Source organism: Elaeis guineensis, chromosome 6 (genome assembly GCF_000442705.2).
Source record: "Elaeis guineensis isolate ETL-2024a chromosome 6, EG11, whole genome shotgun sequence".
NCBI classification, from domain to species: Eukaryota; Viridiplantae; Streptophyta; class Magnoliopsida; order Arecales; family Arecaceae; genus Elaeis; species Elaeis guineensis.
In genome coordinates, this window is record NC_025998.2 from 129,832,670 (window position 1) to 129,859,194 (window position 26,525).

At 36.7% G+C, this 26,525-nt stretch overlaps 1 protein-coding gene across 1 annotated transcript in view; it reads left to right on the forward strand.

Annotated features, from left to right (window-relative positions):
* The first annotated feature begins 2,536 nt into the window (after positions 1 to 2,536).
* Positions 2,537 to 26,525, forward strand: part of LOC105046549 (ATP-dependent DNA helicase 2 subunit KU70) — a 29,725-nt gene continuing 5,736 nt past the window's right edge. Inside the window, exons 1-13 of the mRNA XM_010925163.4 lie at positions 2,537 to 2,734; positions 2,844 to 2,921; positions 5,897 to 6,013; positions 9,019 to 9,133; positions 11,297 to 11,402; positions 11,530 to 11,647; positions 11,889 to 11,972; positions 12,083 to 12,141; positions 13,377 to 13,510; positions 13,630 to 13,673; positions 17,624 to 17,700; positions 20,109 to 20,256; positions 21,804 to 21,865. Coding sequence (XP_010923465.1) covers positions 2,672 to 2,734; positions 2,844 to 2,921; positions 5,897 to 6,013; positions 9,019 to 9,133; positions 11,297 to 11,402; positions 11,530 to 11,647; positions 11,889 to 11,972; positions 12,083 to 12,141; positions 13,377 to 13,510; positions 13,630 to 13,673; positions 17,624 to 17,700; positions 20,109 to 20,256; positions 21,804 to 21,865 — 1,205 coding nt within the window. The 5' untranslated portion in view covers positions 2,537 to 2,671. The remainder of the gene's footprint in view (positions 2,735 to 2,843; positions 2,922 to 5,896; positions 6,014 to 9,018; positions 9,134 to 11,296; positions 11,403 to 11,529; positions 11,648 to 11,888; positions 11,973 to 12,082; positions 12,142 to 13,376; positions 13,511 to 13,629; positions 13,674 to 17,623; positions 17,701 to 20,108; positions 20,257 to 21,803; positions 21,866 to 26,525) is intronic.

Genomic DNA, 26,525 nt, shown 5'->3' on the forward strand with positions numbered 1-26,525 from the left:
GGAGAGAAAGAGAGGGGAAGAGGGCCGATGATCGGCTTCAAGGAAAAGGGAAGGTCTTTTTATAGAGGACCCTAGGACTCCGAGAGGTCCTAGGATTCCCGTTTCGTCCGGATCTCGCCGGAGAAGAAGACTCCTATCGGGAGTCTTCTTCCCGATTTGTTTCCTCTATTTTTTTTTTTTTCTGGGCTTGGGTCTTGCTGGATTGGGTTTGGATTTTGGACTATAACATTATTTATGTACTTTGTGAATGGCATCCATGGAATTTGATATATGGGGTCCATTGGGTTGGTGGATGGACATGGTGCACCGTTGGATGATTACACGTAGTGTTTGTTAGGTTTTTGACATTCTATAATGAAAAATATATTATAACAGAAGAATTGATTTTTTTAATAACCTAAAGCAATTCATTTTCTAAACAAACAAAAACGCATTTGAGAGGCAGTTATATTGCAAGATAATAAATAAATACATGCAAAAATCTTCAAACACCACCTTACTTTTCATTTCTCTTCCCTCATTCCCGTTTCGATCATTAAGCCATCCTGACTATTGTATTCAAACAATGAGGTTTGAATAGTAGCTTCACCAATAAATTTTGATATACAGATCCAATGATGCTTCTTGAAATTAAGAAATTGTTATGATGGGTTGCCAACCATTGATTAGGATAATTTCCTTCATATAGCGTATGATTACTCCACAAAATATTAACTCATGGAAACTCGGTAGAAGTTTTAGTGCAACATCCTATGTTTGGTTGCCAACCATTTAGGATAATTTCCTTCACATAGCATATGGTTATTCCACAAAATATTAACTCATGGAAACTCCGTAGAAGTTTTGCTGCAACATCCTTTTTCCTGAGGTGATGGCTTGTTCGCTCTCACATGGAATCAACTTTTCGCAAGAATGGTTAAGAACTAATATCATTCTGTGCCTTGTTTTATTCCATTAATTGCAAGTGGTTCTGACATTGCTAGGAAGCATAATCATGAAAAATTGCCTTACTTTAAAATTTCCACAAGAAAAACTTGCCACGTCAGGAGGCTAAGGAAGGAGTTAGATTAATAGATCGTGTAACCACCGCACCATCTATATTATAGATATTAAATGAAGGCATCAGCTTCCGTCCGTCACGTGTTTTTTTTTTTTCGAATCACTATCTACTATGCGTCCATAAGGCAGTTTTTTTTTTTTGCTTCAAATATTTTACCTCCCGCTTTCATTCTCTTCTATTCTATCTGTAGCTTTTGAACCTACGTCGTCTTCATCATCACCATCGACCTCAAGCACCGTCTGCCAAAAATAATCAACGATGGAGAGGAGGAGGGAGTGTAGTGGAGGGTGGCACTGATGAGACGGAGGGCATGTTTGAGATCGGTAGGACTGATATCCCGAGAGCAGGACGAGTGCTGTGGGCTATCTGGAGGGAGACGGCGGCGATTAGGAGGTCAAAGGAGGTGCAAAGGTGGGGAAGGGGGTACCAATCGAAGAAATTTGGGGTGGTGGAGAGGCTGAGGGTGAGGACGACATAGAAGTCGCTCATCTTCTTAGTTTTTTCCCGCAAAAGCCTAGCAATTGCAAGAGCAGTGGATGCGGCCGACAAGCTCTATTGCATTTGCAATACCTACTTTCTCAAGGATTCGGTGGAGAAGCTATTGAGGCTTCAAGTCCTAGATAATATGTGTGTCTGATTCAATTGAGAAAAATTTATGTTGTTGTAGTACAAGTGTTTGATAATATGTATGATTGATTCAGTTGAGGAAATGCTGACACTGACTAATGAGAAGAAATTGACTTTGGTATCTCATGCATCATATGGGGTTATAAGCCAGTGATAATTGTAGTCGAGGATTGATTAGAGATGGCGCCTGGATCTAATCTATGGTCTCCGTATCAAATCTTGAGAGATCATTTTAGGAAGAATTTACATTCATCGTATGAATGATGCCGGAAGAAATCAGTTAGTTGTTTAGCAAGCTAGGAGGGGTACGTTTTGGATGAAATATTAATGTTATATATAAATATTCGGATTGTATATTTTGCATAAAAGAATGATTGATCTTTTTTTCACGATATTAACTGTTAAATTGTGCTTTAGACAGCTTTTAAAGCACAATGATCCATACTGCAGCTGAAAGGAACAGTTCTTTCTGCTTTGAAAATTGTGCAAAATACATGATTCTTCTGTGTGAAAGATACAATCTGAATCTCTGATAACAGTGGTGTAGCCCTACTTGGGCTCTTGCTTCTCCTAATTATGCGAATAATGACCGGTGCAACATTTGTTAAGTATTGAGACTTTGCCTCCATCATATCAAAAGAGATGGGAAAAAAAAAAAAAATCATACGATAAAGAGTGAAGACTACTGATACCCGTCATCAATGATCCAGGTGGGAATAGCGTCCAACCGGGCCGGGTTTGGGCCCGATGGATACCCGCAGTCGCTTCCGTTACAAGCGAGGCGAGGACAGAAGGTCGGCAGAAGCCCCGTATCTCTCCCTTCTTTAAAAGAGGGATTTTCTAGTAATTTGACGAGGGCCCCCCAGTCTTCTTCCGGAAGAACCCTCTTCCCTTTTTTCTTGACAAACACCCGGCGGGAAGGGCTCCTCGTTCGATTTCAACCCGAAGAAGAAGCATTTCCTCGAACACCTTCGCTCTATTGACATGGATTTGGACCCAGAAGGCCTATTTCGGGATGATTCCGACTCCGAGAGCGAGTTCTATCAGGTCGGTTGCTCTCTTAGTTCTTTCCCCCTCCCTACTCTCTGGGTTTATTGAAATCTTTCTCCGTGTCTGCAACCTTCTTGTTTGAAATCTTTTATATCATTGTTTCCAGGAAAAAGATTTCACGAAAGAGTTTGTAGTCTACCTCGTTGATGCGTCCCCGAAGATGTTCGGTGCAGCAGGAAGTGATGTGAGTTTGTTTTTCCCATTTTCAAACTTCCTGCAATGCGATTTGTAGCTGGTCAAATGATTTTTTTTTTTTTTTTGAAGATCATTTTTGGTGTTACCGTTCTTTTATTTGGGAACTTGGGAATCATACAACTCGTGGAACAAGTATTCGGTAATCCTTTTCCTTCTCGTTTTGAGTAAAGAGAAGGGTGTAAATGGGTTGAAAGTGGGATGACCGGAAGAGATTCTTGGGATTTCTGGCTAGATAATTTATGTGGTGTTCCATGTTTTCTTCTCTTTCTTTTATGTGGTATTATCGTGGTTTGCATGTATGGTCCTTCCATTCCCTCACATGATGGCATTTCTTTCTCATCGGTTTGTGCTGTGGGATGCAATATAGCTGCATTATAGGGGTTACAGCTGCAGTATTCTGAATTTTAGTATGTCTTAACCATAACCAGATGTAAGACTTTTTTTTTTTTTTGGCCGATTCAATCATTAGTTCATCATCATATGAACCAAGTCAGAAAATGCAAGTGAAATAATATACTTTAGGAAAATTCTGTGTCTTCTCTGAAAGGTCCTTGAAACAACTGTGAACCATGGATTTCAAGGAACCGCCAGCTCCAAAGTTGGCACTTTGATCCCAAATTAACACCTGAAGTTTCCTACATATCGCAACAAAAGCTAGGTTTACACCATTCCGAGACATTTCTGCAGAAACCCACGAGAGATGGCCTTGCAGTAAAGGTGGAAGTAATAGATTCAACAAAAGGAGATATTAGGTAGAACTCTGGAGCAACCTAAAACAAGGACAAGTCACTCTGGCGTAGGAAAGTCCATAACACATCAAGATGCTCTTCAAGAGCTTAACTCGAGGAGTGCAATAAATCATAAAGTTGAAGCTAAACCTCCTGATTGCAAGTAAACTTGACGTCAGGACAAGCATCTGCTATAGTTGGATAAGAAGCCTGGATCCTTTTTTTAAAAAAAAAAAATCTATATTCAAAGAAAATTAAATTTGCTCTCTAACCTGAATCAAGCTAAATGATTCTTTCAATGAAAATAACTTGGATTAGAATACGAGTCCATCATGGATTAAGACTCACTCAAGAACCTGAATTTGCTCAGAAAAAAAATGTGATCCATGCACTCTATGCATGAGGTGCAGTGCATCATTTCTTGGGAATGCAAGCCTTCTACTCATCTTTTGGGCATAAACATGTTAAACCTGATTAGCCTACCTCATCTTTGAGTAGTTCTGAGGAATTTCTTTTTTGTGATGTCATCTTGATTGAAGCTTACTTGACAAAAATAGTAAATGTCTCAGCAATGCAATTTGTTAATATGATTTGGCTCATATCCTTTTTCACTACTTATGGATGAACCTATTGCTAATATTCAGGAAGATATATCATGATTTATGTTATTTGCAAATGATATAGTGCTGATTCATGAAAAGAAAAATTATATATTACGTTGGACTTACAGAGAAGAACTTTAGAGGATAAAGGATTAAAGATTAGTGGAATAAAGATAGAGCAGATGGAATGTAAATTTTGTGAGAATGAAAATGAAGATATGATACCAATTAAAATTGACGACTAAGAGATGCCACAAAGTGACCATTTTTTTAATTTAGGATCTATATTGTACAAAATAACGAGGAGATAGATGAATGTATGTATGCATATATCATTAGAACCGGAGCTGGTTGGATGAAGTGGAGACGTGCATCTGGAATGTTATGTGATAGGTAGGTGCATAGCTAGGGAACTTAAAGAAAAAAATTATAAACTAATATTGTATGGCTTAGAGTGTTGGACAACAAAGAAAGTTCATGAAAAATAAGTTGAGCATAGCAGAAATGAGAATGCTAAGATGGATATGTAATAAAATTAGAAAAGATAAAATAAGAAATGAATATATTAGAGGAGTTGTAGGTGTTGCACAAATGAAGGACAAAGTAATGAAAAATCTATTGAGATGGTATGGACATGTACAATGAAGATCCGAGCAGGCTTAAGTTAGGAGAGGTACATTGAAGGTGCTAAGAAAAGGAAGGAAAGGGTTAAGAGGATATGGATGGAGGTTTTAAGGAAGGATATGGAGAAACTTGGAGTAATATCAGAGCTAGCCCTAAATAGGAATACTTGGCACATAAGGATTTATGGAGCCAACAACAAATAGTTGGAAAAAAAGGCAGATGGTTATGGTTCTAGTTCTGGTTATTTGGACCATTTGCATAGTAAATTGAACTGGTTAGTTTTCTAGATTTAAACTATTCTCAATAGTGCTGACGCCACCTTGCCTCATATTTTGATTTAAGCATTACCTATCTCAGCTCACTTGTTTTTGGTGAATTTTTGCTGCTCATTGAGTTAGACAGCTCCATTGGGAGCATTGTGATAGTGGGAGACCCATACTGTGTCATTTATACATTCAAGATCCCTGGGCACATCTATAAGCTGAAATATAGAATATAGCATTATATTTAATGCTCACTACATAATCGTTCTTTTCTAGACCAATATATTATGAGTCAATGATTCTTGCTAACCCTGTAGGTGCATAATAAGCATTGTCAACCTCCTGCATGCCTGCATCACCTCACATTGTATTGAAGTTAAAGATATTATCCATTGATGGCGTTTGTAAGTTATGGTCGTTACGTTGAATTTTGAAGATTCATGGCTGCCATCTTAAATTGAATTTTGTATCTCTAAAATCTTCTTCATGTTATGAACTTAGCATTGACTTAGCTTTGTTTGTCATTAGTTTCAATCTTGAAAATGAATGATTTGTAAAATAAAAGCTGCTCATGGTAACATAGAGTTTGAATCTCCTTACAAACATTTATGGATTTTGATGCTTATAGCCTTATATAGTTATATTATCATTTGAAAACCAGCATAATAAGAACATGGTATTGCTCGTTTGCTTTGATGTCAGAACTAATAAAATTTTCTTGGTAATTGGTTTTATTGTTGCTTGCAGGAGGATGAGAAAACAGATACACATTTTCATGTTGCAATAAATTGTATTTCCCAGTCATTGAAGGCCCAAATTATTGGTAGCTCCTATGATGAAGTTGCAGTTTGTTTCTTTAACACTGTAAGATGTTGATCTTATTGGGTTTTTATATACATGTTTTATTCATTTTCATTTCTTTAGCAATTATATATTTGTAGTCTGTAGGTGCTCAGGTTTATAAGAACCTCCCTTATTGATTTTTGGTGTTTTAAACCCATCCTCCTTTTTCTAAGATTTGAATTGTCGTTTTTGAAAATTGATGATCATAACAAGCACCTAAAGTGGAAGTCATTAGTGCTGTTGGTTGTAAGTATTGTTAGCCGAACATTTCAAACCGGACGGTTTGAGCTATACGAAGCTGAACCGGTCAAGAACCAGAATGGTTTGGGCAGTCTAGAGTCTAGACGGTTCCATGACTTAGATCTTAATTAAACCACGAGCCTCCTACATTACGGTCCTAATTCGCTCCATCTCTCTCCCTTTCCATTTGGTCCTTAATAAAACCATGAGCTCCCCACCCCTCGCAGTCTCGATTCGCTCAATCCCTCTCCCTTTCTCCCTCTCGCTCAATCAATCTCAATCTCTCTCTCGCTCGCGCGCGCGCGCGCACGCACAACCTTTCGAGCCCCCCCTTTCTCCCCTTGTCTTCTCTTCCTCTTTCAATAGGTCTAAAGAAGCCGAGCAGAAGCCATAGTGGAGGAAACCCTAGAGGAGGCCCCTAGTGAGACATCGGAGATGGAGCAAGAGCCGCCCATGGGGCTGAGGACAAGAACTCTGGTTAGGGTTTCCTCTCCCCCCTCCTTCCCTCTCCCCTTTCCTTTTCTTGTTTTGATTCGTCCCCAAATAACAAGGTATGGATCCGTGCTGCGCCAAACCTGTCACTGGCCAGTACGCCCTTTGGTACAACAATCTTGCTTATAAGTATTATGAGGAAGGGTTTTTTTAGGCCTTGTATGAGAAACATTATGGAGGATAGCTTTGCATATCCTTGATTATTATTTGCTTTAAATAGGGTCATGCATGTCTTATTTCTGATGCTGAGCAACTAGTAGCTCAAATGAAATTAGCTTAATGCAATAGTGCTTCTTTCTTAGCAACCTATGATGCCTTGTAGAAATGGGTCTGGAAACCATTATGATTAGCACAAACTTTGGTGTATGCTAGATTGTGTATAAAATTACCTTTGAACATCACATATCTGGACTTAGGCTGGTCTAACATCCACTAGGCTAGGATTAGACTGAGAAAATCCAGGCTTCAAGCCATGCCTTGGCCAGTTTCTTAGCCCAAAATTCTTTTCGGCTAGCTTTTGGTTGCTTTGGTCAATCCTAGGAGTGCAAACAAGCCCAAATGAGCTGAGTATCAGGCTGCTCGGGCTTGACTTAGAATATTAAGGAGCTACTCAAGCTTGGCTTGAGCTTGAGCTGAGTGTACATAAGCCGCTCAAGCTCGGCTTGGCTAAGTTTTAAGCTGAGCTTTAATTGAGCTAAGTCAAGCTTCCCCTATTTTTGCACTACAAAAGTGTTCGGGCTTGGCCTGTCTATGAGCTGAGCTCTAAAAAATGTTTGAGCTCTAATCATGCAGAACTCGAGCTTGCAACTCTAGTCAAACCTAAAGTGCAAATATATACTCATAAAAATGGACACATACGCATTTTTTTAACTATGACATAAATAAATAAAATTAACCTAACCCTAGCACGGACACTTAACCTTCCTATTTCTCCTCTCTTTTGTCATTTCCTCGTTGTAGTTCCTTCTCCGCACCTTCACTCTTTCCCAACATCTTGTGTCTACCTCTTTTTCCCTGCATAATTGCCGAGGTTGAGTATTGTGCTTTTTGAATTCGCCAGAGCTGTGCTAACTTGGGAACTAATAGGCCAATTGGAACTCTAAATACTAATTGGTGAGAACCCACAAAAGCCAAATGTGAACCAAAAGTGTCGAAAAAATACCCATAGTAGAATGAAGGTCATCAACCATGTGAAGTCCACATAAAGAGAAAAGGATGAATCGAGGGACATTGTTGATCAAATTGTTCATATATCTATTATATTTAGTAAAAATTTATTGACAAATTCTCTCAAAAATGAAGTGCTGGAAATTTGGAACCAAATGATGATTCTTAATAAAACAACACGTTGAAATATACTTTCTTAATTAAATCCTAAAAGTCTTTATATTTTATGTTTATTTTGGGTAAGAGAAAACTGCTATTAGAGTTCAATATTCATCTACTAAGCAATAGTGGTATTCCCACTATTGAAATTCCCACCTCTACGCCAACTAGTTTTCAGAAGAGTTGTCTTCCCTCATCAAATTAGGTGTGGTCATATAGCTTATCCAGGGCCATTAAAATTGGCATTGGCTTCTTGTGAGTGCAATGTTGATGGCCAATGATGATGGAAATTGGCAAAGTCTATGGAGAAACCTTTGTTGTAAACCTTGTGGACATTGATTGAATAGAGGATGAAGAAATTTTAATATGAGAAAGTATATGGAAGCCTCTGATTATGCTAAATAAGTATAACAATTGTAAACTAATCTATTAGGGCCTGTTTGGATGCTTGGGCTAAAAATCCTATAGGATCTGTGGGTTGGACTAGTACAGCTAGCACAATCATTGGATTGCAGGCTGGGCTAGGCCTATATTCATAAATACCCTGTAGTAATTTTGGAATGGGCTGGCTTGAATCCCATGAGGAGAAAAAAAGATAGTACTCCCAAGCTACTCTTGGGTATTTATGAATGTAGGCATATAGCCCAGCTTACAATCCAATGATTTTGCTAGTTGTATTGGCCAATCCACAAAGCACTTAGGATTTTCATCCCAATCATCCAAACAGGCCCTTAATTTTTTTTTATATATCCTTGGAATAATCACATGGAATCATAAAACCATATCAACCTGATATTTTTGTGCATGACCATTTGATGGGTTGCATTCTTGCATTTATAGTTTTATATCTATCTAATGATCTCTTATTCTTCATAATCTGAACTACTTGGCTGCATGCATTTCTGTTTCTGCGATAATGTATTTCTTGTTATAAACTCATCGCATGTTATGCTGTCTACTTTGTACAGAAGGAAAAGAAAAACTTGCAGGATTTAAATGGTGTCTATGTCTTCAATGTTACGGACAGAGAATGTCTTGATAGGCCAACAGCAAGGTTAATTAAAGAGTTCTTTTATGTAGAAGGTAATTGTTAGAGATAATATATATATATATATATATATATATATATATATATATATATATATTCCTAAAAATTGTATCTAATGTTTGTTGCATGAAGATATTAAATAATTGTCAATCCTTTGTCTCATGTAATAATAATCAGAAGTTTAGAAAATTTATTTGTTTGTATTTAACTTTTGCAATATATATATATATATTGGGAAGAACTGAAGCAGTATAAATTATTTGTGAGAAGAACTGAGTACCACCTTTTCCTAATGGAACTTGGAACCTATTTTGTAAGTACCAAGGAGCAAGGCTTGCAATGCCATCATTTATGGTCCTGTACTGACCATACCATATTAGTAAGGTACCAGTATTGGTACCAAAATTTGGTTTGGTATATGAATTGAACTAGCTAGTATTGGTCCAAATTGAGCGAAATCATCCTGTATCGCCTGGTAATGACTTGTATTGCCCAATTTGAGGTGGTACCAAGGTGGGAGTGAGAAAAAAAAAATGTTGGAATCCTGTCTTGATACATGGTAACTATCAATATACCAGTACAGTTCCTGGTACCGGTTTTGTGGAGCTTGCCAAGGAGAGGTGCCAACCAACCAACCAATGTCCCATTGATTTTTTTAACCTTTAGATATAACCAAAAGCTATTTAAGTAGACATCCATAAGAGATAATTCTTAATCATTCAGTTTGTTGATTCAGCTAAAATTCTTGTGCAACTATTAGGGTGTCCCACCTATTGTTTCTTTTGTTTTCCTATTTCATCCTTAAGACCATCTCTCTCTTGAAAAATATAATAAGTTATTGTAACACTCATTTGATCAGCTATGCATATATTGTTTTCTCTTATTTAAACTAAAAGCATTTTCCAAAGACACTAACAGAGTGTGCGTTTTCTAAAAAGGCTGTCTATTAATCTTTCAATACACCTGCCTTCAACTATGTCTTTGTAAAAGAAATCTTTGCAGTAGTGAATCTTATAGAGACTGTTCCTACACAATGCTAATGTATCATATGCAAAATAAGACTTGTCAGAGTTAGATAATAAGCAAGCTTGATATTATGGTTCAGGTTATAATTAAACAAAGGCAACGTTAAATAATACAACATTCTACACAAGTGGAAGAAGCCATTAAAATTTTGAATTCAAGTGCTGGTAGTTGATTCGTGGAAAGAGAAGCCTAAAGCTCAAAAACATTGTTGGACCTCTTCATGTTTGGCAGGCCTGCGATTGGGCCCGACATGACCTGGACATGAGCTTTTGGGTCATGATTTTATACGTGGACCGAACCTGTTGACTAATTGAGTTGGTTCAGGTTCATGGAAAAGCTTTGAGACCCATCAGGTTATTTAGGATGGCCAAAACCCAACACCATGCATTTGGGTCTGGGAGTGAGTTGGTCTAGATTTAGGTTCAGTGCAAGATAAATACAATTTATTCTATGCTTGGAAGAGAATAATAACAACATGCATGATTGATAAATGTATAGAATGAAAAAGGGGCAGTAGTGTGGACTGTTACCCCTAATATCATTGACACAAACATGATTCAACCCTAATTAAGCATTCGACCTCTAAATAAACAGGCATAACACACAATGTACAAACCTAAATGTAGTCATAGGGTGAGCGAGGGAGGTTTTAGATATTACAAAATCATGGGTTTGTGTGTCGAGTCTAATTTTACTGGGCCAGTCTGTGTTGGGTCATCTGTTGTTTGACCAATTTAAACTCATTTAGTGCATGGGTTGGTTCTGGTCTGATTCAGGTCAGAAAACATATGTGCCGGAACCAATTTTTCGAACAAACCATTTCTAGACCTCAACCTAAACAGTCTAAATACCAGGTTGGACTGGGCCTAACTAGGTTATGTTCATGGATTGACCCATTCCAGTTGCAGCCCTAATATCTGGCAGAGAATCACAAGCAATTGTTCTTATTGCATTTAAGACAAGCAGTTCTGCAACTCTGATATATTTCGTCTGTTACAACTTCCAAAATACTAACTTGATATGCCTCATTTTCATTGAGAAGCACTCTCTCTCTCTTTTTTTTTTTGATGAGAAAAAGCATTCTTGTTAATAATTGAAAAATAGTGAAAATACACGAATATTCTAATCTTATTTTTCATGATGAGTCAACTCCTTGTTATGAGCCCATGCAGATACATTTATGAGCAACATTGGGAGTCGATATGGTATTGTTTCCGGATCTCAAGAGAATTCGTTATACAATGCTCTTTGGGTTGCACAGGCGCTGTTGCGCAAGGGGTAGGATGTGCACTCCCTTCTTCCTTGCAATGTCCCACCCACCATCACTGATCATCCTGTATTTTAACTGAGCCATGTGCCTCTACTAATTGAATCTTGTATTCTTGGTTATTTGATAATTTCTCAGCTCTTCAAAATCTGTGAGCAAGCGAATTCTACTGTTCACTAATGAAGATGATCCTTTTGGGAGCATAACAGGGGCAACAAAAACAGACATGATTAGGATGACACTGCAACGTGCAAAAGTACGGCTGACACATGCATGAATGCTTACATGCAAGCATGCATTTGTTTTGTGACTTAGTTTTTCTGTATTAACATTTATTTAGGAAATTGTAAGATGTCCTCTAAGTTGCAGACACCCACAGAGGCACATATGCACAAACATAAGTATTCGCACAAATATGTGTATGCATTTGTTTTGTGGTTTAAATTTTTCATATCAACATTTATTTAACAACTTCCAATTTCTTACATGTTCTCTAGGATGCACAAGACCTTGGCATCTCAATTGAACTTCTTCCTTTGAGTAGGCCGGATGAGGGGTTCAATGTATCCATTTTTTATGCTGTATGTTTGACATCTTTCAAGTTTCAACAATATCTAATGCTTTCTTCAGTCAAATGGTGTTGGATATGGATCCATTTGCATCAGTAAAGGTATTGTAATTGGTATTGCAGGAATTGCTTGGATTGGAAGGTGATGAGATATCCCACTTTTTGCCATCTGCAGGTGAAAAGTACGCATTCCAGCAGAACAACTTTGTCTTTTGAAAGTTATTAATATTTCTAAAAATTGGTTAGTTTCATATAAATTGATATTGAATTTGGACATCTCAGTTAGACTTACCTTCCATCTAATTAACTTGCATGAGTATTTAAAAGACCAAAGTAAGAGTATCACAAAGGCCAAAGAGTAATTAAAAGCAACTAATTAAAAGACCTAATTAAGTGTGTCACAAAGGCCTCCTAGCCTTACCTTGTTTAGAAGGCCCTACAATTTCCAAAAAGTAGGCCTACCAAATTAGCTCTGCTAGCCTCTGTTGCTTGTGCGATGCGTTGTGTCGCAGATGCTCTTTAGAGGGCTACAATAACTGGGTGGTCGGCCCAACCAAAATTAGCCCTGCGATCCTTCATGGCCCATAGGTCCATGCCATATGTGTCGAGTCACAAATGCCATTTACATCAGCATGCCTGCAGTGATTTACAATACTGGAACCCCTTCATGGAATTTAAACCTAGGATGAAAGCAGTGGTTTTTGAAAGAAAGATAGGAAACCTAACCTGCTTCTCTTGTCCTTTAAACTTCTATAACTAAGTTGCTCTTCTAGTTTAATTTTCAGTGTGAAAGGGCTCTTGCTTTCTTTACTTCTGAATATATCTCCCACACTATTTAAGAGCTATTTTACATAATAGCTCAAATGCTTGTTGATAAAATTAATATATAAGAACTATGTATACATCAGTTGGTTTGTATTATATTAGATATACACTGTATGAATTTATTTTGGGCTTAGATATGATAAAGGCATGACTTTCAGCAGAAGTTATTTTTATGATTGATTTTGTTGCAACCTGCTGATCTATTACTTTCAGTAGCGGCTGCTTGGGTTGCCTGTTCATGCATGATCATGCTCATATTTTATTCTGAACTGTGGCAGCCCTTCGTCTCATCTCTTAGTCACTTAAAACTGGTGCCATTTTTTACTCATTTGGCTGCCTTGCTTCTAATACATAAAGTGGAATTGTAGGCATGCTTATGGCTTACATTAATTTTAGTTTCTAGATAGATGTCTGATCCTGGAGGTTTGAGCTACTGAGTTCGCTGAGAATGGTCTGCCCTGTTCCATGATCGTGGTCTATTTATAAGCAACTTATCATCTGTATTCTTAATTTTTCAATCACACGGAATCTTTGTTTGGATCTCATCCCACTCTTTCTTTATTGTTTGATTTGGTGGCTCCATGTTTATCAGATTGGAAGATATGACAGATCAGCTGAGAAAACGAATGTTTAAAAAGCGCAAAGTCAAAACCATCAGATTCTCTATTGCAAATGGCATCTGTATTGAAGTGAATACATATGCTTTGATCCGCTCAACTTCACCAGGTATATATACCACCGTTATCTGAGTGTTTTCTTAGTCTTTTAGTGAAATGTCACAAAGACAAAATCCCTTGAGATGTTCATGCAAGTAATTGAGGATTTTTTTTCTTTGTTCTTTTTAGGGTCAATAATGTGGCTTGATTCCATTACTAATCTTCCATTAAAGGTGAGGGTAATACTTTGTAAATACAAGTCTTCTGCTTCTTGGACCCCCCCAAAAAATACAAGTATTTTATTTGGTGCTACACAGCCTTGTTTATTCCTGCATCCCCTCTTTTAAATTCATTAAATTATAATTTGAGTATTTTTCTATATGTCAATTTAATATAAGGGCCTAAAGGAAATGCAATGATATAAGGGAGGTTGGTGTATTTTGTGAATTTTGGCTTGCTAATCCTATAAATTATTGCTATGCTAAGGAATTAATGGTTCTTGGGTATGTTTGCATATTCTAGATTTCTAGTGCAAGTTGGTTTTGCTGAAAGAGAAACAAAAAAATCTCCTAACTTACTGCTATATTACTGTCTAAATTAAATGCAAAGGAAAACTTGGCCGATTGGCCATTTGGAATATTCTTGAAAAAATACGCAACATGTAGGAACACTGGATAATCCTGTTTTCAGGGATTATAAAATTCAGTGGTTTAGAATGGTGTCTGGACAATTGAAAGGAGTTCTGAGAACTAGTATTAAAAATTTCAGATCATGTTAGATGATCTGTTGTATTGCTTCTTATAATATGCTTTGTAGGACATTTTGAATATAGTATATTGTAGATTATATTGGTATCTTCTTCATTTAGCGGGGTATAACTGCATAGAATTTGGTTTCTGCAATAATGAGAGTAGAGCATTTATTCTTTTCTTGTGTCCATTTTTCATCGGGCTAAAGCGATGTCTATGGAGCAAGACCCATTATTAGTGAACATCATTTCCTTGTGTCACTTTAGATCTATGATCAGAAGTGTGAAAACAATGATGTGATGTGCTGGTGAGACAGATACATTCTGACGTCAATGGGCCCATTGTTTGATGCCTTCGTATCTATTAGTTATGCCAGTTTCTATATGATCGAATTCCTCATGCATTTTGCAAATGATATCCTTGATATTGTTGTTCTGATTTATTTCTTAGTTGTTACTTTGTCTATTTTAAGATCATTTTCTGCATTTCTTGAGTGATTAGAATTTTGATCTTTGTTGTGTTCGTTTTTGTTTAAAGCTTCTATATAATCTTGGAAATATCTTGTGAAGTAGGGGCTGTTTGCAGGGCTGGTCTAGGCCAGAGCCAATTAAGATGAGGTTGTACCGTCTCCCAAATTGAAGGCCCAAATTAAACCTAGGGCAATCCTGGGCCAAGCATGGTTCATAACCCAGTTTAAGATCATAGGTATGTTTTTGATATTAGAAAGTATATTTTGAAGGTGCTTGGACCATCTAGTCAGCCAGTTGGCTGATAGGTCCCTTAGTTTCCTACAACAATTTTTGATGTGACTAGTGACCTTTGATGCTGATCTTCCAGTTCTGCTTTTAGAATAATCATAATGTTCATCTGAACCTAGTTTTATCAAGTTTTCCAAAACTGTACCATTTAGTGAGTGAATTTATCGAGTTTGAATAGTGAACCAAAAGAGGTTTGAAATCCTCGTGCTTAGTGTAACAGGACTTTGAAGGATGCTCTAAAGTCATGAAGAAGAAATGAAGTAAAAAAAGAGAAATTTAGGCCAATAGACGGTGAATATGGTGGACAAAGTTCAGGAAATGCTATAGATATGATTTTTTAGGATGCTTTGTTTTAGTTGTCCTTTTATTGAGTGCATTCAGTGAATAATCTACTTAGTCAGGGTTATAATTTTATTGCAGCCACTTTACTGAGGCATTTGTTATAGGGGCCTTTTGGCTACAAATTTCAATTTTGTGTTCATTTGCTGTAAAGAAGCAAAACTTTGTTTGTTCAGTTCAGCTGTTATTTATTTATGACTATGTTGCAGAGTGTGATTGCTACTGGAATATCTAAGTGATGGAGAGAAGGTCATAATTTTATAAACCAATTTAAGTGAAGCTATTGACAGAGAGTTTTTGGTATATAATTGCAGTTATAAGTGTCTCTTCAATTTGCAATGGCAATTTGACTTTTATAATGCTGCAAAGAAAATGAATGCTCCTCTAAGTAACTTTTATCATTAGCAGATAACATGTTCATTGAAGCAAGCTTATAGAACTATGTGTTGCACATGGTGACTGCTATTGGAATTTTTGAACTTCTTTTTTAGTGTAGTGCAGATCTGGTCTTTTGGGCTTTTCAGTCAGTTTACTCTTCGGTATCTTTGCAATTTCATTTATTTTTTAATAATCTTATAATAATGCAGACCTTTATAGTTTGGAAAATAAGCATTTGCACCACTATATCTTTTCTAGTTGATATTTCTGCAAAATAATTTAGAACCATGGATGGTCACCCAAAGTTTAAGGCATTTGAGTTATGTTAATGGGTAATATTTCAATTTTGTCTTGCAGCTTACCAATATGAATATGTGGATTTAATATAATGATGTGCATTAATTGGTAATCTTTCAATTTTAGGGCACTTCTTGCAGCTTACCAATATGAATATATGGATTAATATAATAATGTGCATTAATATTGTCATTACTCTAATTTGATGGCGGAAGTTGAGAGACATGGCAACTCATTGTACATACATAGGGCTGGGCCCCATGAGCATACAAGGTGATAACGTATCAAACGATGATTATAACTAATTCTTACAACTATCCAACAAACTGGGTCCAAAACAAGATTTTAAATCCTGTGGGACGGGGCTGTCCTGGTTTTTCTATGGGACAGAATGCGCTATCGTCCCGCTTCATTCCGATACTTGGGATGGGGGATGTCCCAAAATGTCCCGATCGGGATATTGGGAGATTGGCAGGACGGTCCTGTCTCGACACATGGGATGGTACCCCATTTCGATGTCTCGTGGGACGTCCCGTGGGATCTGAATCCTTGGTCCAAAGTATTGCATTGAATTCTCACAAAGGTCTAGCATACCCCCTCTAGGGTAGGTCCATTATATTATATTTAACCCGTGTGGAGTAGGTCTGCCGCACTTAACCTATGTAGAGTAGGTCTAATGTACCACATTGAACCCCTACGAGGAAGGGTGGAAAAAATTTATGCAAATGGATTTAGTGGAGAGAGAAGGGAGGCGGGCTAAGTGATGAAGAGAGAGAGAGAGATGAAGTGGAGGATAGAGAGCAGAGGGACATAGGGCAGATGTGGCGGAACGAGAGGCAAGCAGTGGCGGTGTGGTGGCACTTGTGTGAAGAGGAGAGTGAGGGAGGGGGGTCATACACGATTAGAAGAGTGGGAGGGGGGGTCATGTGAGAAAGAAAGAAGAGGGGTTAGGGAGGCGGATTTGATTAGACCTAGGCCCAAGTTTGGTTAGGCTAGATTATGGACAGGGGTATCATAAATATAATTATGGCATAAGCTATTTGTGAATCATGGTTTCAAATCCGAGTGGGATGTCCACTGGATGCCAAGGCATGTACTGTCCCAAGTGTTGGGATGGAACTGTCTTGCCATCATAGCATCTTGATCGATGCGTTCTAAGACATGCACATCTCAAATGTCGGACGAGGTGGAATGACCATGCATCTCATTCTATAGAAATTAAAACTTTGGACAACTATTTTACTGGTTTACCTCATAGATGATATTGATTCATGAGTAATGCTAAATTAAGGTAATATCTCGAAAATCTTAACTTTTTAATGCTGCCTAATTTAATGAATAGTTATTTGATTTAGGATGGGATGCCACGTCTTGTTTGAAACTTCAAAGCTCAAACAATCTTTAACAGTGCTATATTTATGTACACGTAGATATGCAAGATGTCTGTTATTGCATGTATTCTTGCATCATGCATTTGCATTGCTAGCTTGTATACCTGAGAATTTGTAATTACTCAAACATACTCCAAAACACATTTTATGATACTTGAAGTAAAAAGGCACATCTAAAGGCATTTCTAAGCATTACCATTAAGTTCTCTTTTCTGTACTCTTTTGGTTCTTCTATAGTGCTATAACATATGTTGGTTTGTTGGTTTGGCAGACAGAAAGGTCCTTTGTATGTGCAGACACTGGAGCTCTAGTTGAAGAGCCACGTATATATTTTCACCCTTACAAGAAGTTGGTATTCAAGGCTTGGTTTTTTGCTTACACGAAATTGCACCTTTTCCATTGCATGTTTCCATGTAATTTCTTTTTTCATCATTCTGTCCTATTTGTTTGCTGTTTTTCGTATCACAAGTTTATAAGATAGATTTCTTTTGAGGGTGGAAAGTCGACTACTCTTACATATATTTTTGCTAAAGTCCAACCCAAAGGCTTGAAGCTAATAGGTTGATGGGCCCGTGAGCATATAAGGACTACTAAGTTCCCTTCCCTATCCGATGTAAGATTATGACAACTCGTCCAACAATTCCTGAATTGATATGATTATTGGTATGCTTTTATCAATTGTCTTGATGGTCACAAAAGATGCAAGCACCTGAAATGGGATAGAGTGTGTGTATGAGTCAAGGTTTGTTGTATTGTATCGAATCAGATTGTATGGAGAGTATTGTATTGTACCGGTTTGATACCATGGGGGGGTGTATTGACACTTGGTACACCGAATCAGGCACGTATCAACACAGTAATAGGTTGGCATTGGTACGGGGCTTGATATCAAGATGGCGAACCTTGTGAGTGGATTCAGTTCTGGATATAAGAAAAACGTATCTTAATAAAATGAATTAGAAGCACTTAGATGGTAGGTGCACGAGCCAGTATGTGGAGATATTTTGAAGTGGGTGTGGCACCCAATGTAGAAGCTGCTAGCTGCTACTCTTCTCCTACCTAAAGCCTTGGTAGCTGAATTCTTTCAACTTTTTTTTCTTAATTTTTAAATGTTGATGATCTATGCTAGAGGAGATTAATTGTGCATGGAGAACAATGCTTAGGAGTTAATTTTAGTATGAAAGATTTAGTTTATTTGGGTGCGGGAATACTTGTCGATCACATATAGTTTATTTGGGGTGCAAGGACTATTTATCCTTCTCATGTGACTTGGGAGTCAGATGTAAACATAAAAGGCATCCTGGAAATTACACACATTCTTGTATGTCTCATAATCATGAGGTGTCACTTTCGTTGCAATAAATACAATCTTCTTTTAGTAGACCCACTTCTGCCAAACCAAGGTTCTCCATGGGCCCCCAAACTATCCGGATTAGGGTATCATACTGTACCGTACCATACCGTATTGGAAAGGACGTTGCCAACTTTGCTTAATTTCTTCAAAATAAAAAGTGGGCTCCCTCTAGATCCCTGTTCGAACAAAATAGGGGAGAGCAGAGCCCTTCCCCCACCCCTCCAACTCTCCACGCTAGCCCTTTACCGGCCTCCTTTGGCCACCACTTTAGCCCTTCCTCCCCCCTCTATCTCTTTTCCTCTCTCGTTCTCTCTCTCCCCCACCCTCTATGTTGTGTTAGTATGAGTCTATCATGGAATCAGACAGAAGCATATCGAACCGTGCCGCCGAGCAAGCGATATGGTCTTAGCATCTTTGCTCCAAACTCTCATGATTGGTGAAGTCATAGTGATACACAAAATGCTCCTTCCTATCGAATAAACCACAGATAACTTTGACACCCAAAACCAGTCAATAAAAAATTATCGAAATAATGTAACAATATAAATGAGACGATATATGACTTATATTTGTGTTTACTTGGATCACTTAGGATCATTCATGTACTCATATAACGGCATATTGATATTCATTAACAACACTTAAGGCCTTGTACCTTTGTTTTTCCTTCTTTAAACAGAAACATAGAATTTGATGTAAAAAACATGTTTGGTTACTATATTTCTATTTTTCTAAACAACTTTTATTATTTTCGGAAAAGGTGCAAGTGAAAATTTTTTCCTTCCACCTTTGTTAAAAATGGGCTTTCACCCCTCTTATCCCCTCTGCCCAACCTCCTTTGCCTTGAGCATATCGTCGAGCACATCACCGTCATTGAGCATGTGAACCTCTCCCACTTACTCGACAGCCAAATCAAGTCCATCGCCAACTGCCTCCGCTGGACCCACCTCATCTCCCTTGCCTTCTTCCCTGCTCTGCCTCTCCCTACGCCCTCGATGAGCTCCCCATTGGGGATGACGATGATGTTGCCTATCGGCCTTGCGGCCATCTGGGTGGCTATGGCTGGACTCCACCATGGTTGTCACCATCTTCATCCTTGCTTAGACATTCTCTATGCTTGAGACCATCGGCGATGCTCGAGCTCCCTATTGGCTCCTCCTGACACTACCTCTTAACCTCAGCATGGTCAAGCAGCTTGTCTTGTAGTTAAGAGAAAAAAAGAGTGAACCAAATATATTTTCTGTTGTCAAAAATCTGAAAAAAATGAAAATAGAATTCCCGTTGCTATTTTTTTTTTAAAAAAAAGAAAAGTGACAATCATGCCAAACACAATCTAAGAGTATCATTTTATTTTGTTCACTGATTTGTTCGAATTAGTTTATTGAATCTTACATTTTTGCAGTGAAATCATAAAATTTTCTACGGATGAACTATCTAAGATAAAGAAAGTTTCGAATGGTCAGCTTCACCTTTTAGGATTCAAGCCATTGGATTGTTTAAAAGATTATCACAATTTGAGGCCATCAACATTTATTTTTCCAACTGATGAGGTGAGAATGCTGCCCTTTATTTTGATTAAAGCTTAAATTTTTATTCATGGATTCGGTAGTGTTTTGATTTGTTGTTTGCTAGAATGTTAATTACATTGATGAAATTGTATTGTGGCCATGAACACTGATGACATGTTCATCAAATGCAAAAGACTTGAGGGACTATTAGTGATTTTCTGAAAAGATTCTTTTATGAATTATTTTTGTAAATTATGCTCATATGGTACTGGACACGATGAGGTATAAAAAATCTAATGTCTACTTAGTGAACGAAATCCAAAGGTAGTGCTAGAGTTAGGGTTGATGGCAGAAAACAATACCTATTTGGTAGGATTTGGGTGAAGAATTTCAGGTGAAAGCTTTACTTAATTCAAATACTGCTGCTACATATGAATTTCGATGAGGAATGTGCCACCTGTAGCTCGGCCTAATCTTGATTTGTAGTCATTCACATACAAGGGGAATCATACATACACCTTTTTTTGGTAGATGCATTTTTTATGTTCCTCTCTCTGGACATGCTCTAGAGGGATATATGACCAAGTGCTGTTTTGTAGAAGGAAAATGTATCAGTTTGATATGATAGACAACCTATTTTGCCTCTCTTTAGCCCCCCATCTATCTGCTCCTGCTTGGGAGCCCTACCACTGCTACAAACGTTACAAGGCTGGTGTCTATAGCTATGCTTGCTGCAGCTTGTCCACCTAACTTGCCAGTGCAATCCATTGCAATTGGTTTTCCATCGCCATTGGGTTGCCCTTGACCCTTGCAAACCAGATCCCACCTATTGTTCTAAAGTGCATGGTCTAGTCCCCTGCTCGCTGCCTCTAATCTTTTCCCTTGAGGCTTAGGCCCATGATAGCCCACCCACTGTGGACTTTTCGAACCTGCTTTCTGCCTTGTTTAAGATAGTTTATTTGACCAATTTCAGATTTGGTCTTGACCGTCTTTAATGTGAGATCTTGGGCTAGGATGAATAGTCCTTAAGCTGTCAAATTCTAAGTTTGAATGAGGACACAAATGATATTTCTTCATTGTATGTGCTATTGCAACAACTTATGGTTTGGCAGTCTTATCGAAATTGATAGATTTCATTGGTGCTTATTAAGTAGAGCATGCATCTAGAAGTCTCGAACTGACTTATCATCTGAGGAAGGAATATGTGGGACAACTAATCTAAGAGGATTTACATCACTTGGAATGGATACATCCAATTTAGATAAATCTTCCATATGTTTTGCAGCATATATTATTTATTCAAGTTATGTCTCCCAAAGGGAGCTTTCTTTTGAGACTTCATAAATTGTTCCTGTTAGCTTTGTAAATGCTTGTTAAAAAGCTGAAGGATTTATTTCATTCATTTCAATTTCAAAGCACTAAATATAATCTTGCAAGGTGCTTTTTTTGTTCCATTTTGCGTTGTTAGATATCAAATCCGTCTCTCTCTTTCTCACACACACTCACACACATGCACAGAAAACAAAAGGAAAACTCATAGGCTTACTGTTATATTTGGTGTGGTTAATTATATTTTTCATATTATGCAGGAAGTTGTTGGAAGTACTCGCATTTTCATTGCTTTACATAGGTCAATGTTACGCCTTCAACGGTTAGTACCTAATAGCTAATTCTTGTAATAGCATTAAGGTGGAGCAGAAAATCTAAATCATCGCTTGCATATAAGATATAAGTAGTATCAATATCTTTTTTAGCAAGTATGTTGACACTTTCTGTTTTCATAATTTGGCTGGCCTTTATTATTCATCGTTGTAGTTCTGAAGTGATAACATTATTCTGGTTCTATATTTACAGACTTAACATATGTTTTTGTCTGAAACTTCCATTTTCACTTTACATAATCTTTCCAATTTGTTGACAATCCTTGTTTCATTCATCTGGAATCGACTCTTTGAATTCTGTATTAAAAATTTCTTCATAGCAGGTTCATATACTAAGGTGCACTTACTCATGTTGAGCCTTTCTAGTCTCTTGTTTTCTCTATATTTCTGATAGTATAACCATGGTATCAAAGAAGATCAGCTTACGAATTTCTTATTGCTAAATTTAGACAATTCTGTTGACCTGGCAGATAACTCAAGCGGCATTCCATCTACTTTATTTTGATCAAGCTGATTTGTGAACCTTCATCCCTATTGCTTCCTTCCATGATAACCATTTAAGATTCATTTCTCTAATCTCATTAATCAAGGCACAATTTATTTGTGAAAAACAAAGAGGGGCCTCAGTGGACAACTGCGTTCTTCTAGGCACTGGACATTCTTTAATACATTATTTATATTGTATACGTGGATGGATTCATGTATGCCTTGAGTTTTTTCCCCACCAGGTAACCTCTCCATCAAGGCTTGAATTTTCGGCCGAGATGAATTGTTTTGGCCTAGCCTAGTCTGAAATTGACCAAAATTTTTGGTTTCAGTCAGTTTTGGCTAGTTTTGTCCAAGTTTCAGCCAAAATTGACTGAAATTAATGCTTTTGATCCTTTCTTTTGGTTTAACAAGCATATATGTTCTGTCTTTTCTGGTATTTTGTTACATGTTTTAATATTTTGAATGCCACCTTTATCTAAGGCTCTGATGTTTTAAGCTATGTTACTTTGGCTGATTTTTGTTAGTATGGTGGGCAAGATGCACTGTTGATGTGTCTTCACTAATTGGAAAGAAATGGATGTTCCTGTGATTCTTTCTCTTAGATGAGTGTTTTCTCTTCTTTAGTTCTTTTAGAATAAAATAATATGTTAAAATAAAATAGTGAAATAAAATGGGCTTTTGTTTAGGTCTATCTTTTCTTGCCTAGATGGGTTATTCTAACAAAATAGAGCAAAATATGCTTAAATGAATTTTTTTTGGTAAATAAATGAATTTATGTTAAGCTGATTAATAAAATGTGCTCAAATGGTTTTTATCTTACTTAGTAGAGTTATTAAAATTGAACAAAATAGAATAGAACTTAGAGAAAAGTTTAATTAATTGTAAAAATTAGAGAAATTATGAGAAATTATAAAAATAGAGAAAAGGTAAGGAAATCATTAGAAAATAGAAAAAAAGTAAGAAAATTATAAAAATATAGAAAAGTATAATATATTTATTGTATTAGTAATTTAGTTGCAACCTTAGACAATCCAAACTATGCAAATTATGATCCTAACTAACACAAAATACAGCAAAATGATGTGAATAACTTTTCATGATGTTTTTTTCTTAATTTTTTGTGGGATTTCTCTAGACTTATTTGGACCCAAACTTAGAGCAGAACTATCGAAACTATCAAAATCAAATATTTGTTTAGATGACCAAAACTTGGAACCCAACCAAGTTTAAGAACCTCATTTTTTATGTACTCTGGTACATTTTATAATTTTAGCTGTAAAATCATGTGAAGGTTTTGATGTGCGGTTCTATACATGCCTGTAACTTAAGGCCCTATTTGGCATTACTTTTCAAGGGTGAAATAGTGCTTCTTGAAGTGTTTCTGGCTCTCTTGGGCGATTTTGAGGTATTTGGTAAAAAATTTTGAAACAACTTTCTAGCTCCTCTAAAAGCTAAAAAAAGTTAGTGAGGAAAAGCTCCAATTTGGAGTTCTTGGATAAAATCTATGGTTAAAATATGTTGGGAAGCTATTTTTTTAAGGCAACAGCTCATCGGAGACCCGGGTTCGAGTTTCGACAACTTAATTTTTTTAAAAAAATATTATAAATATAGTATTTCATTATAAATATTATTATGATTTTAAATTATATTATATGATATTATAAAAATATTATCCTATTATCTCTTTGTTATTACATTATAATAATCATATTATATCAATATAATATTATTATTGTATAATAATATTATAAGACAATACGTTTTTAACATACTAAATAATAACATCACATTATTATAATAATATTATTAAAGTATTGTTGTATTTTATAATAAATCTAAAAATATATATTAATTATTTTATTTAAGTTAAATACCAAAATAAATAATTTATAAATTGAAAATACTTTGTAATAACAGTTTTAATTAAATTTAAATATCAAAATAAATAATTTTTTAATTAGAAACTACTTTGTAATAACAGTTTTAGATTGTATAAACGGTTAGGCAATTGAAAGCACTATGTAATGTCTTTTATTATCATTTCTGGATACTAAAGTACTTTGTTTTATTTGGTTGCCAAATAGATGTTAAAATTCCACAGTAATTCAGAAATGTGGTTACCAGACAGCTAACAACTTTTAGTTAAAAGCTCTACCAGCAAAAGCCTATTGCACTCTATAAATAAAAGCTCTGCTACCTACAACAATGCCAAATGGGGCCTAAACCCTTTTGGTGTTTTGCTACATGGATATTTCTTTAGCTATGAAAGGCAAGTATGGACTTTGTAAAGTGGTCATTGCTAGGTAAAATGATGAAAAAAAGAAAAATAATTTTGTAAAAGGATATATGCAATTGTTGAAAGCAAATTCTGATCTTCCTAATAAAGATGGACATATGCAACTCCAACTTGCACGGACAAAAAACAATGCCTACACTTGCATTCAAATTGTATAAGCCAAGATAATTCTTATTTTTTCCTTCTACATGCACCTGTAAGTTGGGGTATCCTTTGGAAGGGATTGAAGCTGAGAATGAAAGATGAATAAGAAATGATCCATGCAATGCTTTTGCAAATATAACAGCAGGCTGCTCATTGTAAGTGATATGTTAGAGTTGAATATGCATGTTTCTACTCTTTCACTACTGAATTGTAGTCCCATTAATGAGTTTGCTATGCACATAGAATACTAGGTTTGAGTGTGCTTGGTTGCCTGCTGCTAGAGAGTGGGGTGGATGGCATAAAATTGGTCATGATTTATGGGAACAAAATAATTTTAATCATGCTATTTGAACGGAGGTTTTTGTAAGAGATTCATATATGGTGCTTGATTGGGAAACTGTTATTTGCTTCTTGGATGTCCACAAGCTAAAGAACTACGAACATATATAAAATAGCTGGCACTTTGTTGTCTTGTATTGTGTATAACTTTATTGTCTTGTCTTGTATAAGCGTGATAATAATTTACATTTACATCTATTGCAAATGGGATTTAAATTTGTGATAGCAATGTAGTCCTTATGTATAAGAGGTTTGAGAGTCCATAAGAGTTACAAGAACATTTGCCTGGTTATTGCACCATCCCTTTTCAGGGACTTATCTTGCTCGCAAATTTGTCTGGCTCATTCTGAAATCTATGTGCTGAATCATTTCCCTTGAAATGAGTGATGTTGGAGATTTTATGTGCCCTATGGTAGTTGGGCATTTGGTTTGAGGAATTTTGTAAGGCTCAAAAAGTCTAGTTTAGGTGAAGTAGGTTTTCTTGGATAGCCAATTGGAAGTCTTCTTTGCAGTTACTGCCTTGTCTTCTAAATCATCTTGAGCGTGGATGGCAAGCAAATAGTGCCTCACCCTGTTTCACTTCAGGTGGTTCCTCCTATTCAAGCAAATCATGTGCTGTTTGATGAGGAAATATCACATTCTGATCTAACAGTGCCACCATGCCTTGGATGTGACCAGTATATAGGTTGAGTGATGTGTGGCACTCTTATTACTCGACTCCCATTTGCCTGGCAGATCAAGCTCCGCCAGGATCACATGACAACCAGTGGTGAATGGAGTTCCGGTACTCTTGAGCTAATCCCAAAGTTTGACTAAAGATCATTTCTAAGCTATGCTAGTGATGAGTTTGCTTGTTTGAGCATATATTTTCTGGTAGAAACAAACAAAGATATGCAATAATAGTGTAGGGAACAGTTGAGCAATACATTTCCCAAGGTAAATCCCACTTTGCCAGGTATAATGAGTCTCCCCATCAATGTCCTTGCATGGGAGCCAGAACTGGTGCAAAAGATGTCGTCCCCGAACGTTTTAGGACTATTTAAGATATGTCAAAAGATTCTGTATGTTGCTCGAAAATGAAATTGCATAGAACATGTAAAAAGTAGCATCTATTTCTGCAAAAGTTTAGTCTGGCCTTGTGGATTAAGACAGTGAACATGCTTATTGTGCTATGATTTAAAGTATGATTTGAAAGATGATCGCATTTGTTATTGTTAAATTTATCGTTATCAATGACAAGGTAGATTGCATTGATTCTTCTATTGGTACAAGCTATTGATTCCGAACATTATCAACCATAGATGTGATAATCGTACTTATTATGTTTCAATAATTCTCCTACATGGAGAATTTCAGTCTAGTATGGTAGGATCCCAGAACCC